Raw genomic sequence first — 19848 nt, 5'->3', positions numbered from 1 at the left:
ATTCAAGTCAAGTACAATGCTATGTTGTGAGGAACAGCTCAGAGTGTTACATAAGATACAGTATGGCACCCTGCACGTAGCTCCAATCCGCCTCACCCCTCCATTCATTTCGTCGAGATCAACCATGTTGACCCCAAGACTCGCCACTTCCACACAGTTCCCCTGATAGTCTAATCATTGTCTATTGTCCTACAACAACTGTAATTGCAAGGCCCAGGGTTTTATTGGTCCCCCCACCTCACCATGCATCTCGATGAAATTCTCTGGCCTATCTAATCACAAGGACACTTCCTCAGAGAAGGTGGGGGGTTAGATTCAAGACTGGATTGTTCAATAGCCCAATGTCTTCACAAAGAAGAATGAACGATGCTACCCTGCTTAATGGTATCGATTATTATCACAGAAATTGTGAGCTGAATGAAGCGACTGTCTTTATTTGCAAGCCTCCAGACCTGGTGGAGACATTTGGCTAATAACCTGCAAGTATCATGCTATGTCATGAGGAATGGCTCAGAGTGTTACATCATCAACAGGATATATATCACACTGCTGTTACTGCCCAGTCTCCATTTATCTTGCCAAGGCAAGATCTGACATTAAGAAGTCTTCATCTTCCTCTTCTTAAGTATTCCCTTGCAATCCAGGATGATTCTTCGATTCTACACAAATGTTGTGAGTTCTGGGATGACTGATGAGGTCAAAGTGGGACCTGCAGTCTGCGCTATATGGGGCAAGAGTTGGATGGATAGTTTGTGAGCTGTTGCTCCCCTCTTGCATTTACACTTGGCTGCTGTGTACTCCCATGAAAATTACAGAAGAAACACAACTACTCAGACAGAACTCACAATGCTCATGTACTCAAGGCTCCCAACAGCATTCCACACAATCCTTATCATCTTACATTGAATCTGCTTTGTAATATTTTCAATAGTATTTTTCACGTTACGTTTGGAAGCTGTATTCTATAACAACATTTAAAAATACATTTAGATAGGTACGTGGATTGGAAGGGTTTAAAGGGATATGGGCCAAACATAGGCAGGAGGGATTAATGTAGATGGGGCATCTTGGTCAGCATGGGCAAGTAGGCTGAAGGGCCTCATTCCAATCTGTATGATTCTATGACTAAATTCTTTGGGTCACTGCACAATCCCATTTGGTTTAACTATGGACCATCGATAAGTGTTCAAATGAAATCCTGATGCTAATTATTTATTTCAATCTTAATGCCTGATCAGATTACAGTTTTCTTGTGCTTACGGAAAATCCTGTCATCACAGCGTTTTGAATTACAAATGCGTGCCTGTCAAATCGCATCACTTTCAATGAGACACATTTGGACAAAGGACCAAGCAATTTCTATAACCCACCGCTGTTAGCACATAGTGCACCAGGAAAAGATGTGTGTATAAAACACTGGCATTGACTACCCTTTCTCCAACTCCTCTGTATCGTTTATTGATTAATCTTCCAATAGGTTAAACACATTAGTGCATTCTGTTTAAGGAATGACCAATAGTTACCTGTAATTTGGTTCTCTCACACAAGATAGTTAGAAGGATCGTCAGTTTCATTTTATCCCCAAGCATTTCCTGACAGGCAGCTTTGTTGCCAGAAGCTAGCTGCACAATAGGATTAACATAGCTACAAATGTCCTCGATTTGATTCATCATTCTGTTGGATACATAAGATGCTGTGATGAACTTAAATGTTTGCGAGCTTTCTGTTACTTCAGTTCAAGTCCATAACTCCCTCAAAGTGGCATCAAAAGTAGACAGTAATAATAATAATACATTTTATTTATGGGCGCCTTTCAAGAGTCTCAAGGACACCTTACAAAAATTGAGCATGTATAGGAAAAACATGTAAGGGGAATGAAATAAATAGTAGAGACATGACTAGTACACAAAGTAAAGACAGAATTCAATACAAAACACAGCATGAGGCAATTAATGCACAGATGAAAAGGGACGGGGACGTGGGGCTAAGGATAGGCAGAGGTGAAGAGATGGGTCTTGAGGCGGGACTGGAAGATGGGGAGGGACACGGAATTGCGGATCAGTTGGGGGAGGGAGTTCCAGAGCCTGGGAGCTGCCCTGGAGAAGGCTCTGTCCCCAAAACTGCGGAGGTTGGACTTGTGGATGGAGAGGAGACCGGCTGATGTGGATCTGAGGGACCGTGAGGGTTGGTAGGGGGAGAGGAGGTCAATGAGATATGTGGGGGCCAGATGGTGGAGGGCTTTGTAGGTGAGGACCAGGATTTTGTAGGTGATCCGGTGGGAGATGGGAAGCCAGTGAAGTTTTTTGAGGACTGGAGTGATGTGATGCCAGGATTTGGTGTGGGTGATGAGTCGGGCGGCTGCGTTCTGGACCAGTTGGAGTCGGTTGATGTAGGTGGAGCTGATGCCAAGGAGAAGTGAGTTGCAATAGTCCAGTCGGGAGGAGATGAAGGCATGGATGAGTCTTTCAGCAGCAGGCGGAGTGAGAGAGGGTCTGAGTTTGGCGATGTTGCGGAGATGAAAGAAGGAGGTTTTAATGACATGGCGGATGTGAGGCTCAAGGGAGAGGGTGGAATCACAGTGCAGAAAAGAAGGCATACGGTATGCTTGCATTCATTGATCGGAGGCATTGAGTACATGAGTCAGAAAGTCATAATGCAGCTTTATAGGAAGTTGATTAGCCCGCATTGTGTGCAGTTCTGGTCGCCCCGTTTTAGGAAGGACGACGGGACTTTGAAAATGGTGCAGAGGAGGTTTATGAGAATGATGCCCGAATTAGGGGGGCTTTAGCTACAGGGAGAGGTTGGACAGACTTGGATTGTTTTCTCTGGAACGCCTAATGATGGCAGGGAGACCTGACAAAGGTGTATAAAACTATGAGAGGAAAGAAAAAAAAATCAAATACTAGAGGGCCTATCTTTAAGGCAGGGGCAAAGCTTAAAGATATGTAGAGCAAGTATTTTTTTAATATATAGGGTAATTGAGTGCCTGGAATGTGCTGTCATTGTCGGTGGTGGTGATTGAGGCACATGTGATAGCAGCATTTAAAGATTTTTGGATCAGCACATGGATATGCAGGGATCGGTGGGATGGATTCTGTTCAGGCAGATAAGAGTTGGTCTTTGACAGATTGACTCATTTCTTCACTTCTCTTATCTAACATCTAACAGTAATGTTAGATCTGCTTTGTACATTTTCTGTAACTTATGTTTATCCAATTTATATATGGCCCATCTTGATCAACTGCAGTGGCATCTGTTTTGTATATAATGTCTCAATTCTTTTGAAAGCAAATGCCTTAACCATATAAAATGCTAACTCGTTGAGACAGAGATGTATCTGGAATTCTGGTTCAGGCTAAATACTTATCTCCCCTTACCTCTGGCAGTGAAGAACTCAAAGCAATTCCAACAGACCTGCTGTTGCGAACTGTAAGCTTCTCATTTGCAATCTTAAGCAGCTCAGGGGCTTTGATTTTATTGCCAATTTCATTTGTGTTTCAGATACTTCATTGTTTTGACAGTTCCCAGATAGTGACAACTTTTGTTGATTTTACATAATCTTCGAAATGTTCATGGTTTTGTACAAAGCAGTTTGCATGAAGCAAAAGCCAACCCATGCACGGCAGCCTTCATCCCTTAGCATTTCCACACCACGGGAAAAATGAGGGCATCCCTTCATCATTCATCAAGATGCTGGATTCTCTTAGGTAGACAAAAATGCTGGAGAAACTCAGCGGGTGAGGCAGCATCTATGGAGTGAAGGAGTAGGTGACCTTTCGGGTCGAGACACTTCCTCAGTCTGAAAAAGGGTCTCGACCCGAAACGTCACCCATTTCCTTCGCTCCATAGATGCCTCACCCGCTGAATTTCTCCAGCATTTTTGTCTACCTTCTTTTTTTTAAAGGTTCGGTTATAAATCCTCATTTAAAGCTTCATCTCTAAATCTGGATAATTTTTTGAATGTTGAAATGTACTCCCTGAAAATTACACTCTGATGTTACTTTGATTATCTAAACAATATTATTAACACAGCAGCACCACCTAGAGACACTTACATGCCATAGCAAGGCAAATTGATGTTTGTGGGGGGAAAGAATCAAAGAGTCGCATGCTAACATTATCCTACACACACACACACACCAGGGACAATTTACAATTTTACCAAGCCAATTAATCTACAAACCAGCATGTCATTGGAAAATTCAGAGCTTATTTGGAGGTTGCAATGTTTAATAACTTGATGGCTGTGGGGAAGAAGCTGTTCCTGAATCTGGATGTTAGAGTTTTCAGGCTCCTATATCTTCTCGTCCCTGATTATGCTGGCTGCCTTCTTGAGGCAGAGACTCCTGTAAATCCCTTCAATGGTTGGGAGATGGACTGGGAATAGTTCAATTGAAAACAGTTTCTTGATAAGAGATACATAGACAGATAAGACAGATAGCTCAACCTGTAAAGCTGCTTTTTTTTTTTTAAAACCTCCCCCCCATTCATAACAAAGACAGTCCCCCTTGTCCTCACCTTCCACCCCATCAGCCGTCACATACAGCACATAATTCTCCGACATTTTCCCAACCTCCAACAGCATCCCACTATTAGCCACATCTTCCCATTTCACCCTTTTCTGCTTTCCACAGAGACTGTTCCCTCCTCAACTCCCTGGTCAAATCGTCCCTTCCCACCCAAACCACACCCTCCCCAGGTACTTTCCCCTGCAACCGCAGGAGATGCAACACCTGTCCCTATACCTCCCCCCTCGACTCCGTCCAAAGACCCCGACAGTCTTTTCATGCGAGGCAGAGGTTCACTTGCACCTCCTCCAACCTCATCTACTGTATCCGCTGCTCCAGGAGTGGACTCCTGTATATCGGCGAGACCAAGCGCAGGCTCGCTGATCATTTCTCTGGTCGGTCTGCCTAAACCCATCTGATCTCCCGGTTGCTCAATACTTTAACTCCCCCTCCCATTCCCACTCTGACCTTTCTGTCCTGGGACTCCTCCATTGTCAGAGTGAGGCCCAGCGCAAATTGGAGGAACAGCACCTCATTTTGCTTGGGTCCCTTGCACCCCAGCAGTATGAACATTGACTTCTCTAACTTCATGAAGCCATTGCTTTCCCTCTCTCTCCATCCCCTCCCCCTTCCCATTTCTCCTACCAGTCTCACTGTCCCCGACTACTTTCTATCTCTGTCCCGCCCACTCTCCTGACATCAGTCTGAAGAAGGGTCTCAACCTGAAACGTCACCCATTCCTTCTCTCCAGAGATGCTGCCTGTCCCGCTGAGTTACTCCAGCATTTTGTGTCTACCTTCGATTTAAATCAATATCTGCAGTTCTTTACCAAATCCCCACTCCTCAACACCACCCTCCCACCCACCGCACTACCCCGACACATGGGTTGTAACTGCAGTCTTGTAATGCCTGAAGAATTTAGTGAAGAAGAATGCAAATTCAACCTGTGAATTTCAACTTCACATTGAATGCAGCAAAGGTATCTCTGTGCAAAGCGATTTGAAGTCAATATTATTATCAAGTAGCAGTGAGGGACATATATTAAGCATCCTGCACAGATGCTACCTGACTGATTGCTCATCATCCGAATAGCTTTGGACTTGGCCAGTTCAAGTGCCGTCACCCAGCATTGCCGCTCCACCTCCGAGCTTAGTTTCAGGTAGTACGTGCGCCCACTATCTGACAGCACAATGAGGCAGGCATCCTCTACATCGATGTGGGCCGTGGCTAGGTTAATGGTGCCTCTGCACGTGTGCGCCATCTCCGCCTGGGTCCTGGGAAAAACGACAAAACAATAAAAGGCTTGGTGAATGGTCATACCAGTTACACTCAAGAGCATTACATAGGAACATAATTATTTTAGATACCTCCGCTTAGGCGTACAAATGTGCCCTACTGAAAATACAATCAGCAGGCTGTCTTTCACATGTTTATTATTGTTGATTATTATTTTGTTTTCCCAAATATATATTGATCACAGGCCAGAAGCTTCATTCAACCTGTCTCACTGTGCCATGCGAGCAAACTACTCAAACGCAGTAAGTAATGATAGGGTCAAGTGCAGTGGGATCCATCCTTATTCAAGGCATGTGTATGAATTTTCTAAGAACTAACACTGAACAAGAACAATTACTGATCTGGGAGTGTGATACAGGAAATTATACCACACTTACCACCATGCTATCTGTACAGAAGGGTCCATTAAACGCCCAAATCTTTTGGTTTACATGTTTGATTACTTGATTACCCCTTTGATAAGCAAAAGCCCTTGCAAAGGAATTGTTGTATTCAATTAATGACTAATTGCACTTGCATTCTTTGGTGTGGTTTGAATCCTCCAACCATTGTCCCATCCCCTCCAACTCATCATCTTTTTCCATGAACAGTCGGATGACATCTTCCGTAGGCAACGAGTCATATAACAATTAAAGAGCTCCATTGTTCATTAGCAGCTGCACTATCAGCGTGGCGTAGGTCCAATCAGGATCAATGCATCACCAGACCGCATTCAGGATAGCCACCAAATTCAAGAGGATGTACTGCATTATTGATGCATCCTTGGATGAGATACAAAACTGTTAGAAAATAGAATGCACGGAGTTTCTTGCCCGGAGTTGGGAAATCGAGGATCACAGGACATAGGTTCAAGGTAAAGGAAAAAAGATTTAATAGGAATCTGAGGGGTAACTTTTTCACGCAAAGGGTAGGTGGGTGTATGGAATAAGCTGCCAGGGGAGGTAGTCGACACTGGGACCATCCCAATGTTTAAGAAACAGTTAGACAGGTACATGGATAGGACAGGTTTGGAGGGATATGGACCAAGTGCAGGCAGATAGGACTAGTGTAGCTGGGACATGTTGGCCGGTGTGGGCAAGTTGGGGCGAAGGGCCTGATTCCACACTGTATCACTATGGCTCTGTGATTACGACTCTAGAAGAGTGTCAATCATTCGTCCCTTAACCAAACCTGATTGTTTGTCATTCAGGAGTACCACAATGAGGTGAAGCATTGTGAAATGCCATGGAGCAACATACACAACACAAAATGCCTTTACCCATTAGCTAGCAGTGATAAACAATAAATGTTGGAGTAACTCAGCGGGACAGGCAGCATCTCTGAAAGAATGGGTGACGTTTCAGGTCGAGGCACCTCTTCAGTCCTCTCTACACTGGATTAAAAGCTATGATCAGACTCATTTATTGTATAATTTACAATGAAATTGGAATAGATTGGGTAAATGCGCCCAATTGGAGAATAGAGAACCAGAGGACATAGGATTAAGGTGAGGGGGGGAGGGGGGGGGGGGGGGGGGGGGAGAGAAGATTTAATAGGAACTTGAGGGGTAACTTTTTTTTATCCAAAGGGTGGTGGGTATAGTGTGATTTGATAACCTGTAATTATGTTGGTGGGACTTATTATGTCATGTTTGCTGCTGAGGTTCTTGCAGAACAAACTGTCGAAGAAGGTAGTTGAGGTAGCTATTACCATAATATTTAAGAGACATTTGGACAGGTACATTGGATAGGATAGGTTTAGAGGGTTATGGGCCAAGCATGGAAATGAGGGACTAGCGAGTTGGACCAAAGGGCCTGTTTCCATGCTGTATGACTAAATCCACACAAGTTACTAGTCCTGTCATCTCCAAGTTGTACTATAGGCACGACTTCAGCAAAGTCTCGGCTGCAATGCTTGTTTGCCTTTGGGGAAATTTTGTTTTGTCAGATGTGGCGTTCTATTAGTGGAAAATCTAACTTAAAACAGTGTAAGCATTTAAACAATGATACAAGATCTGCTCAACTTAAAATATCATGGCTAGAGCACCAATTTAGAAACTTGAGACAATTGTGGCAGACACTCGAGTACTGCACTATTAGAATGCAATGTTGGCAGTAGTGTTGTCTGTCAGGTAGCTTCTTAAAAGAGCTGATATACTCTTCAGGGAAACACTACACTTAGAACAATGTAATTAATTACCACAGTGTTTGGACAAGATGCATGGTTTAAATGGTACTGAAATAGATGATCTGGTTCTTATCTCATTCTTGTTTGCCACAGTTTAACTCCCCACATTGACTACCATGTTTCTCAGAGCAACACAGTGGCCACACATACACACTTCATTTCAACAAAGTGCCTCCGGATGGTCCTTACGTTGAAGGTATTTGATGACCAAACTGCATTGAAATAGAGCCTTCACATGTAGCAAAATGTCACAGGGAGCAATAACCAACAAAATTTGATGCAGAGCCAGGAACAAGGATATACAAAATGATAGACTTCTCAAAGCAGAAGATTTTAAACACTTCCAAAGGAACAAATGGGAAGGACAGAGGCAAAGAAAAAAAAAATAGAAGCAAGATAAATAGGCAGACCTTTTATGAAACTAACCTTCGAGTTTATGGATTTGATCAGAGTCATTACAATCAGGGCACTAAGAAAAAACCCAAATATCTCGACTCGGGACAGGGCAGTCAAAAGAGCATACGGTCATAACATAGAGAATCTGAAAACAAGGATGAAGCAAATGTCTGTGTATACTGGACAAGTATATGTAAATATAAAAAGGAAGTACCTGATGGCTCAGGCAACATCTTCAGAGATAAAAACAGTTAAACATTTGAGGTAGATGACTCATCATATTCAATTACAGCATTAAACGGAAGTGTCGTTTAGCTAGAAGCTAAATGCAACTTTGTAAATACAAGACTGGCAGAGGAACAATACCTAGTGCAATGTTTGATTTACGCAGTAGAATATAGGGGATAGAATGGAGGGGGGGGGGGGAAAAAGCCACAAAATGCTGGAGAAACTCAGCAGGTCAGGCAGCATCTCTGAGGATTGTGGATCAGCGACGTTTCGGTTCGGGACCCTGAAGAAGGGTCATTACCCTGAATATCACCTTGGGGTAAGGACATTCACGGGAAGATTGTGTGGTGCAACAAATGAATGTGGAAGTTCAGCAGAAATTGTCAATGAGAATGTTGAACTCATTAGCACAAGGTGGGAGAAGATAATGTGAAGCAGAATGACCAGCATGGTCTTGCAGACCAATTAGCAAGATTCTTTGATGCAGGTTTGATTGAATTTATTATTAAGTGAAGTCACTGGCTATACGACCTTTGTGGTCATGTGGAGCGTTTTTCAGCTCTCATGGAGCATACAAAGTTGCAACAGTCTTAGATGCAGCTTATCAGGCTCTGGGGATTTACCCACCCTTGTGTGCTCCAAGACATCCAGTACTTAATACTGACATGCTTCAGAATGAACAACACTTCCCCTTCGCATCAATTTCCTAGGAAATAGAACTGTTTGACAAGCAGCTTGGTGTAGACCAGAGTTGTCAAGCCCAGCCGTTGAATTCTGGTTTGATTAAATTCAGAGATCCTTATGTTTCTTGTTCGTCTAGATTTACATGCTGGTATTTTTGGAATAACCCGTTCAAATTTGCTGCTGATGTTTAATTTACGCTTTTTTGAATTACACGCTGCTATTCAAGCTCAAAACCCCACGTAAAACGCGGGGTGCCAGAGATTTAAGTTTACCTATTCTTTTAAAACATTAGAAAGTGCAGAAAAAGCACTTAGGTGTTGGTGAACTGATGTTCAGACATCAAATTACTTTGCTTCAATATTGTATCAGCAAGTGACCAGCCTCCCCCAATCTTAGAAACTTGGTAATAAATCAAAACTGATCACTGCTGGAAGTTGCATCATGTGTTGCATGCACAGATTCACTGACTTTAGAGATATAGTGTGGAAGCAGGTCCTTCGGCCTACAGAGTCTGTGCCGACCAGCCTATACACTTGTACTATTCTACACACTCGGGACAATTTACAATTTACAATTAACCTACAAACCTGTACGTCTTTGGAGTGCTGGAGGAAACCGGAGCACTCGGAGAAAACCCACGTAGTCACAGGGAGAACGTACAAACTCCGTACAGACAGCACCCGTCATCAGGATCAAACCCGGGTCTCTGGCGCTGTAAGGCAGCAACTCTACCGCTGTGCCACCGTGCTGCCCACTGGTTCTTAATGGTGTATTGGGCCGTATAGGAGGGAACTGCAGATGCCGATTTACACCGAAGATAGACACAAAATGCTGAAGTAACTCAGTGGGACAGCCAGCATCTCTGGATAGAAGGAATGGGTGACATTTCAGGTGGAGACCCATCTTCAGGCTCATTGGTTGCAGCAATGTCTGGAAACATTATTGCGACAGGTCGCATCGATAGTAGACTTGACCACATTTGTTTGTTTTTTTTAATTTACAAAGGGAAGTAGGAAATGTGATGGCAATAATTCAATAGAAAATATACCCAGACGGATAAACCATAATAATTACATTTAACAAGTAATCATTCAAAGCATTTCAAACAGCTAAGATCGTTCAGAGTTTGTCAATGCTCATTAAACTATGTAGTCAGCATCTTTTTTCAATATGCATTGTTGCTGTTAATAGGAATACCAACTGAAAACAGTTAGAGAGATCTTTGTTCAATGTGACTTTATGAAACAGGACCTCTACACTAACTCAGGACTGTTTTCACACAAGAATACATTAAACCTTGCATGGAGAAAGCAGTGGCCTTCAACATTTGCCAGACTTTGGTTTATAAAGTCATGCAACAGTGTTCCTAGAGAACAAGAGGCATTTCGAACAAGAAAGCAATTTAACAGAAAAAACATTTCCTCTAGTGGGAATATTTGGAACAAGGGATACAATCATAAAAGGTCAGTACAAGACATTGTGTAGCATTTAGGTTATGTTTAGAGATACAGCGTGGAAACAGGCCCTTCAGCCCACGCCGACCAATGATCACCAGCACACTAGTTCTATCATACCCTCTGGGCACAATTTACAGAAGCCAATTAACCTACACACCCGCACATCTTTGGAACATGGGGGGATACCAGAGCAAGCCTATGTGGCCACAGGGAGAACGTATAAACTCTATACAGATGGTACCCACAGTCTGGATCGAACTTGCGCTGTAAGGCAGCAACTCTACCACTGCATCTCTGTGCCATCCAAAATCTGTGGAAATTTAGAATGCACCCCTTCCAAATGACTGCAAATACTGGGTCAAGTGAAATTTGCAAAACCGAGTCAAATGAGACAAGGCAATTTGGATCAAAAACAGAAAAAGAATATGGAGGAGAGTTCAGTCACAATGTAATTAAACAGTAGAACACTCTCACAGGGCTATCCCTGAACTCACAATGGGTAGAATGAACCGGGAGGTGGAGAGCGTAAACCAGATATTGATGACAATTCTGAAATGAAATAAAGGGAACATCAGAACAACATGCCTAATCAAATGACACCATCCAAGTTGAAGTTAATATTGATCAGTCCAAATGGTGCTGAATTTGGAATAGGTTTTTAAAAAACAACACATCAGTAATTAACACCACAGAGAGGAGGAATGAAGGAGAATTTAATGTCCCCTCTTTGATCCTGCTCCCTTCTTGTCACACAAGAGCAACCATCAATATATTCAGAAGAACAATTGTGCCGAACACTATTACTAATGGTTTCAACTTTAGCTACCTTTGGCTTCGGTTCCTGAGCATAAATAACGATGGCACAACGTACTAGAGGTCCAGCTTACTGCAGAGAACAAATACTATTTTTTTTTAAAAATACAATCCCAAGCCCCTGATCTTAGTGGCAGAGCTGAAGAAAGTTATTACATACCTTCCTAAGGGCAAGGATGAATGAAATTACTTAAGATCGTCACCTGTCTACAGTCATCCCACAGCTGCTCAGCTCAAAGGCTGACCATTCTTCCCAGTTGCACAACAAATCGCAAATGGGATGAAGCGGGGAGGTGGAGTGTTGATGGCGAGGAGATAAATATGACTTCCTGCCAAAATCCAAAGAAAACTTAAAGGGAAGATAGACACAAAATGCTGGAGTAACTCAGCGGGACAGGCAGCATCTCTGAAGGGAAGGAATGGGTTACGTTTTGGGTCGAGACTCTTCTTCTGAAGAAGGGTCTCGACCCGAAACGTCACCTGTTCTATGTCCTGCTGAGTTACTCCAGCATTTTGTGTCTATCTTCGGTTTAAAACCTGCATCTGCAGTTCCTTCCTACAAATTCTGAAGGGGTTTGTTTTGCATTCTCTTTCCTCCTCCTGAAAATTGCACGATGATTAGACTGTGGTATTTGACAATGGTCATCGTTAATAGACATTTTTCAAAAGTGGACATCACCACCGAGTTTTAATTTCCCAAAGGCCATCCAACTGCACTTTCTAGTTGGATCTCTGGATAATCAAAAGTGTTACAACTCCTGTGGTTGCTGGGGAAGGTATCTGGGGCACGAGTGGTTTGGGTCGGAAGGGATGAGTTAACCATGAAGTTACAGAGTTCGCCTGAGATGCTGTCTGACCTGCTGAGCTACTGCAGCACAAAGTCTTCTTTAATAAAATGTGGTATTTATTTGAATTCTGGTATGTTCGTCAACAGTCAGATTCTGCCTTCGATGCTTGAGAGAAAACAATCCAAGATTGTCCAACCCCTCCTGTTTGCTTGCATTTCAAAGAGACAGAGGAGCCATGATTCAAACATCCAACCTTTCCTGTCACTTCACAGAAAATAAGCAAGTCCCTGAGCTAAGCTTGGCTGGATGAGTTAATTGTGATAAACACTGCTACCTAACAAGCTCTTCTCGCCAGCAATGACATGGCCTTCATCAAAGCTCTGTTGATAATGGCTTTCGAGCACCCACTGTACATGGGAGAGCAAGACTCATCTTTACTCTTAATTTGTTAATTTGTTTTTCTCTCTTACAGGCCAGCCTGCCACATAACTCACTTAATATCAAGGTAGCCAATTGCTCTCAATGTGAGAAGCTATTATTAAAGATACTATACCAGAATACTTACTTTAAGAGAAAAAATAAAAATAAAGGTAACTCGGCAAAGCATAACATGGTTTTGTGGTAGTAAAATCACAATTCACAAATTTAGGGCATCCTTTGAATAAGTGACCTGTTCTGTGAATCAAGGTGAGTCAGTGTATGCATGCAAATTTACAGAAAGCATTTGAGTCAAGAGTGTTACATTGTCATATGTTCCGAAACGGAACAATAGAAAATAATAGTGAAAAGTAAAAAATAATGCCCAAGTCTATATAGTTTGGAGCCTATTTGGAGGTTGTAGTGTTTATTAGCCTGATGGCTGAAGAGAAGAAGATGCTCCTGGACGTTACAGTTTTCAGACTCCTACACCTTCTTCCCGATAGCAGGAGTAAAATGAGAGTGTGACTAGGGTGGTGTGGGTCTCTGATGATGCTGGCTGCCTTTTTGAGACAGCCACTCTTGTAGATCCCGACGATGGAGGGGAGGTCAGTAGCCGTGATGGACTGGGCAGTGTTCACCACTTTTTGCAATCTTCTTTGTTCCTGGGTGTTTGAGTTGCCGAACCAGGCCGTGATGCAACCAGATGAAGAGAGTGTGGCTGTGCAGGTCTCTGATGATGCCCGCTGACTCATCAGAAAGCATTGCAAAGATCACAGTGAGAAATACAGCTCACGATCTCGAAGTTAATATTTGGTGTGGATAGAGGAATAGTTGGCTAATAGGAAACCGAGTAAATGTTTATGGGTCTTTTACTTGTTAGAAACATGTAACAAGTTCATTTTAGTTCATTTTAGTTTAGAGATACAGCGCGGGAACTCCGCCCACCGGGTCCGCGCCAACCAGCGATCCCCGCACATTAACACTCTCCTACACACACTTTTCCCATTTACCAAGCCAATTTACCTACATTTACATACATGTACATCTTTGGAGAGTGGGAGGGAAACCGAAGATCTCGGAGAAAACCCACGCAGGTCATGGGGAGAACGTGCAAACTCCGTACAGACAGCACCCGTGGTCGGGATCGAACCTGGGTCTCCGGCGCTGCAAGCGCTGTAAGGCAGTAACTCTACCGCTGCACTGCCGTGCCACCCAAAGCTGGAATTTTGGCAAGAAGAATAAAATGGTTGTCGCGCTGAGGTGCAGAGGAATCTGCGTGGCCAAGTGCATGATTTGCAGCAGGTTAGATACGCCAGATAATAGGATAGCTAACAGAATGTGATGATATATTGCTGGGAGAACAGAAAATAAAAGTAGGGAGATTATCCTTCAGTTACACAGGACATCAGGAGTATCTTTTGCAGTAACGGAAGGTGTTTGAAAAGGTTTAGTAGACTAGGGCGGCACGGTGGCGCAGTGGTAGAGCTACTGCCTTACAGCGCCAGAGTCCCGGGCTCGATCCTGACCACGGGTGCTTGTCTGTACGGATTTTGCGCGTTCTCTCCGTGTCCTGCGTGGGTTTGCTCAGAGATCTTTGGTTTCCTCTCACACTCCAAAGACGTACAGGTAAGTTCATTGGCATGGTGTAAATGTAAAATTGTCCCTAGTGTGTGTAGGGTAGTGTTAATGCGTGGGGATTACTGGTCGGTGCAGGCTCGGTGGGCCGAAGGGCCTGTTTCCGCACTTTCTGGGAAAGGTTAGATGGGCTAGGTTTACATTTGCTTGTGGTTAGAGGTGCCATAATTAAACATACAAGACACTGAGGGGTCTTGACAGGGTGGACTTGGAGAAGATGTTTCCTCTTGTGGGAGAATCATGATCTAATTGCCATTATTTAAAAATAAAGGGTCATACATTTAAGACAGTGATGAGCCAAAATGTTTTTATCCGAATAGGTAATTGGAACTCTTTTCCTCAAAGGGCAGTGGTGGCTGAGTCTTTGAACATTTTTATGATGGACTTGAGGCGGATGGGTCCTTAATAAGCAAGGGAATTAAACATTACCATTGACAGTTGGGAATATGCAGTTGAGTTGACAATCAGATCAGTCGTGATCTTGTTGCATGGATACCATACCGAAGTGGCCAATTCCTGATCCTAATTTAAATGCCATAGAAACCTAATTTTTGAAGATCTTTGATAAATATAGGTTTGAAAATACTGTGTCATCCCTCAGTATTTCCCACATCATGCCTCAAATGACACATATCCTGTAATCCTCGACTCCAAACCGATAGTTAATATTCTTATTTTAGAATCCATCACTTTTGTTGAGCAACTTTTATGCAGAGAATAATCTGGAGTGACCCAACTTTCCCAAAATATGTTATATTTCACATATAAAATACAGCTTGTTGCCATATAATATTGTGCCCTGGTCTTGAAGCTCCTCAAACTGCGGAGCATCTTGGACAATACAGCTCACCCCCTCCATGACACACTGGTCAACCTGAGGAGTACCTTCAGCAACAGACTGGTTCCACCAAGTTGCAGGACAGAACGCCACATGAGATCCTTCTTCCCTGCGGCTATCAAACTGTACAACTCCTCCCCCTTCTGTCGTGGGGTAGACCGACTCCCCGCCACCTCCTCCTCAAATCTTTGCACATCCCCAATCCTTTCCACTCGTCACTTTAATTTCATCTTTCATGTATCTTGTGTTTTATGACTGTTGGCAGATCAATTTCCCTCCTGGGATAAATAAATTTCAATCAATCAATCAACAATATAGGTACCTGTTCACAGTCCCTGAAGGTCCAAGTCCCAAATGTCCGTCAGACACATTCTTAGGGGATAAACTTTCCCAAAAATTAGATTAGGTCAACCATAGGTGGCAAATCCCCACAACTGATAATTTATGCCCCACTAGCAATAGAAGAATTTATTGCTTGTCATGCCTACTGCACCAGTGAATGGTGCCGTCTCAGTACACACAAAGCATCACAGTCCCCACGGAACAAAGAACGTTCTGTTTGTGACTAACTTCTGTAATGTACGTGTAGTGCAGACCACACCATTTTTTTCAGGCATTCCGAATTCAGCAGTTTTGAAAAACCCTTGCACTACAATTTACAAATTCTCAGAAATACTATATCCTTCAATGTTAAATATTAACATAAGCTTCTGGGCAACATTAGTAGAATTGTGCAACGCATTACCTGTTCCCCACAACAAAGCTGGTTCACTTTCAATGCTTGAATACATATAAAGTATCTGCTAGCAATAATAGCTTACATTCTGGAATTCTGCTTGCTGCTATTTTAGTGGGGAAATTGACAAATTTGAATGGCAGACACAAAATGTTGGAGTAACTCAGCGGGACAGGCAGCATCGCTGGAGAGAAGGAATGGGTGATGTTTCAGGTCGAGACCCTTCATCAGATTGAGAGCAGTCCAGCATTTTGTGTCGATCTTCAGTGTAAACCAGCATCTACAGTTCCTTCCAACTCATTTTAATGGTATCCAGCTATGTAATTTCAGAGTCCCAGTAAAATCAGTCGAGTGGATGACTAACAAGAACAGATCTAAACACCCTTCATTTAAGTGGCATAATCAGTGATTATTCCACGTATGCTTATGTAAATTCAAAATATCATCCTATTATTGTAGTTTTTCCTCAGGAGATTTTTAATTTGAAAAATAGGGTTACATAGAAACATAGAAAATAGGTGCAGGAGTAGGCCATTCGGCCCTTCGAGCCTGCACCGCCATTCGATATGATCATGGTTGATCATCCAACTCAGTATCCCATCCCTGCCTTCTCTCCATACCCCCTGATCCCTTTAGCCACAAGGGCCACATCTAACTCCCTCTTAAATATAGCCAATGAACTGGCCTCAACTACCTTCTGTGGCAGAGAATTGCACAGATTCACCACTCTCTATGTAAAAAATGATTTTCTCATCTCTTTTAGATTAGATTAGATTTCCTTTATTGTCATTCAGACCTTTCGGTCTGAACGAAATGCTGTTGCCTGCAGCCATACATGTAATAATAACAACACACAATAAACACAAATTAACATCCACCACAGTGAGTTCACCAAACACCTCCTCACTGTGATGGAGGCAAAAGTCTTAGAATTACTGTCTCTTCCCTCCTCTTCTCCCTCTGCGCCGAGGTGATACCCCACCGGGCGATGGTATCAGTCCCGCGGTTCAAGCTCTGCGGCCCGGGGGTGGTCGAAGCTGCCGCCCTCCAGTCCAGCGGACGCAGCTGTTGCCACGGGAGCTCCGGAAAGCAGGCACCAGCCTGTGACCTGCGAGCTCCCGACGTTGTCATCCACTGGCCCGCGGCCGAGCCCCGAATCCAGGTCGCCGCCGCCAGAACGCCGCCTCAGCCGCCGGAGCACCGTCTCCACCCCGCACCGGGCCACCCACATGGCAGCGTCTCAGCCCCGCACCGGGCTGCCCCCACGGGAGCGCCTTCCAGCCGGGAGCCGGTCCGCCCTCACCGGAGCGCCTTCCAGCCGGTAGCCAGGCCACCCACACGGCAGCGTCTCAGCCCCGCACCGGGCTGCCCCCACGGGAGCACCTTCCAGCCGGGAGCCGGTCCGCCCTCACCGGAGCGCCTTCCAGCCGGTAGTCAGGCCACCCACACGGCAGCGTCTCAGCCCTGCACCGGGCTGCCCCCACGGGAGAGCCTTCCAGCCGGGACCCAGGCCGCTCGCACGGGAGCGCCTTCCAGCTGGTAGCCGTGCCACCCGCACGGGAGTGTCTCAGCCCCGCGCCGTCCGCCCTCACCGGAGCGCCGAGTCGTGCCGCTGCCCGGACGTCGCCACAGCTCGAAGACGGCCAGCCTCGCGTTGGTGAGTCCTGGCTGGCTCTACCTCCGGACCCTCGAGGTCGGTCGCAGGTTGGAGGCCGCCAACTCCGCCATTAGGCCTCAGCGCAGACGGGGGAAGAGAAGGGGGATACGACAAAAAAGTCGCATACCCCCGAAGGGAGAGACAGAAAGCCCTGTTTCACCCCCCACCCCCCCACCACACATAACACCACCTAATAACCAAAAAATTTACTGGACAAAAAAAACAACACAAAAAAGTAAAAACAGACAGACTGCAGGCGAGCCGCAGCCGTATCACAGCGCCGCCACTTCTCGGTCCTAAAAGACTTCCCTCTTATCCTTAAACTGTGACCCCTAGTTCTGAACTTCCCCAACATCGGGAATAATCTTCCTGCATCTAGCCTGTCCAACCCCTTAAGAATTTTGTAAGTTTCTATTGGCATGGCAGATACAACATTGGGAGCTGCACCGGCAGGAGCCTCTGGCTTAGTTGTCGGAGTGAGGGCTGCGGGCGGAGGGCCTTGCAATAAACGTGGAGAATAGTCCCAGTGGTCTAACGTTGCAAGACTCTCCAAAGTGGAGTCATGTTGTGAAAAAGGGTCGACGTCATGCTCCAGACAACACTGTTGGTAAGCCAAAATTGTCCACCGGGCAGAGGAAGAAATCCTGTAAAGCTGTGCCTATTATTGGTACCGGAGCTATGGGCAACATCAAAATGATTAAGACTAAGCTGGTGAGTGTTTTTGCCTCCAAGTTTTCACGGGATCTAGACGTCAGAACTTTATCTGTCTATCTTAATGAAAAACTTGGCCGTGAGGTTACCTGTTAAAAGATTGACACTGTACACAGTAGATACAGTTCATTTAAAGTATCTGCGGAATGCAATGAGGTTGGCGAAATGTACAATCCGGAGCTCTGGCCAGAAGGGGCATTTATCCAGCGCTATTACGAGCCGCGCAGGGTTGGAGTCATCGGATCAAGCACCGCGCCTGCCGCGGGGGGAATGAGTATACCTGCTGGTGCTAGGGGCACTCACTAGTCTCGCTAAATAAACATTCGAGTACTATCGTACAATTGTCGTGGCCTGCGTTTGGGCCAGAGCGCAGGGGATAAAGCTCACCGCTCAGTTGTTGACAACCTCCTTGAGAACTGTGACATACTATGTATGCAAGAGACATTCTTAGCAAAGCAAGACTTGGACAAACTCAATTCTCTCAATGACAACTTTCATGGGGCTGGGGAGTCTACAACTGACCTTGGCGTGGGAATAGTCAGAGGCAGGATACCAGGTGGTGTGGCTATTCTATGGAACAAGAAGCTTGACTCATCAGTAAATGTAATTCGGCTTGATGTTGACTGGTGAATTGCCATACACTTTACTCACAACGACAAGGAATTTGTTATCCTGAATGTATATACACCCTATGAATGGCATCAGAATGAGGATGAATATTTAAATAGACTTGCTTTCATCTATTCTTTCATTCAAAACAATAATTATTGTAGTGTATATGTCATTGGGGATATGAATGCAGATATCTCAGATAGGAACTCATTATTTGCCAATCATATGGCTCAGTTCTGTCAAGATAATAATTTAATATTGTCAAGCAAAGTGCTTTTACCTACAGATAGCTATACTTATATTAGTGAGGCCTGGCACACCACATCATGGCTGGACCACTGTATTAGTACAGCTGATACACGTGCCTCAATGGGGTGTATGAGCATTCTGTACGGGGCAGCAATGACTGATCATATACCTGTTGCTATGACAATAAATGTTGAACACATACCTGTGGTATCCAGAGATAGAAATAGCTTTAATACAGAAAAACTGGACTGGTCAACCCTCACAAAGGAAGACATCCTAGCCTATTATGCCCATACAGATAAATCCTTAAGCAATATTCATCTACCTAAAGATGCAATAATATGTAGTAATGTTAATTGTAAAGATATGAAGCATAGGAGAGATATCTGCTCCATGTATAATGATATGGTAAGCGCCTTATATGTAGGCAGTAAGCCCTACTGCAAGCATAAAAATAAGACACATAACATCAGGCCTGGCTGGAATAAGTATGTAGCTGAGTATCATACTGAAGCCCGTGAAGCCACCAAATCATGGGCTATGGCAGGTAGACCCAGACAGGGGCCTGTGTTTGAGCACAAGAAGCTCACTAATGCAAGGTATAAGTATGCTGTTCGCTTCATCTGTAAAAATGAGCAAGCTATGAGGGCTGAT

The 19848-nt window shown here is 44.3% G+C and overlaps 1 protein-coding gene across 2 annotated transcripts in view; it reads right to left on the bottom strand.

The window, feature by feature from the left end:
- Positions 1–19848, bottom strand: part of LOC116987521 (oxysterol-binding protein 2-like) — a 212351-nt gene that overhangs the window by 174015 nt on the left and 18488 nt on the right. For both annotated transcript variants that reach the window (XM_033043607.1, XM_033043604.1), the window contains exon 2: positions 5574–5782. In XM_033043607.1, coding sequence (XP_032899498.1) covers positions 5574–5782 — 209 coding nt within the window. The remainder of the gene's footprint in view (positions 1–5573; positions 5783–19848) is intronic.

Source organism: Amblyraja radiata, chromosome 25, assembly GCF_010909765.2.
Source record: "Amblyraja radiata isolate CabotCenter1 chromosome 25, sAmbRad1.1.pri, whole genome shotgun sequence".
In the NCBI taxonomy this organism is placed as follows: Eukaryota; Metazoa; Chordata; class Chondrichthyes; order Rajiformes; family Rajidae; genus Amblyraja; species Amblyraja radiata.
This window is presented reverse-complemented; position numbering and strand designations above follow the sequence as displayed.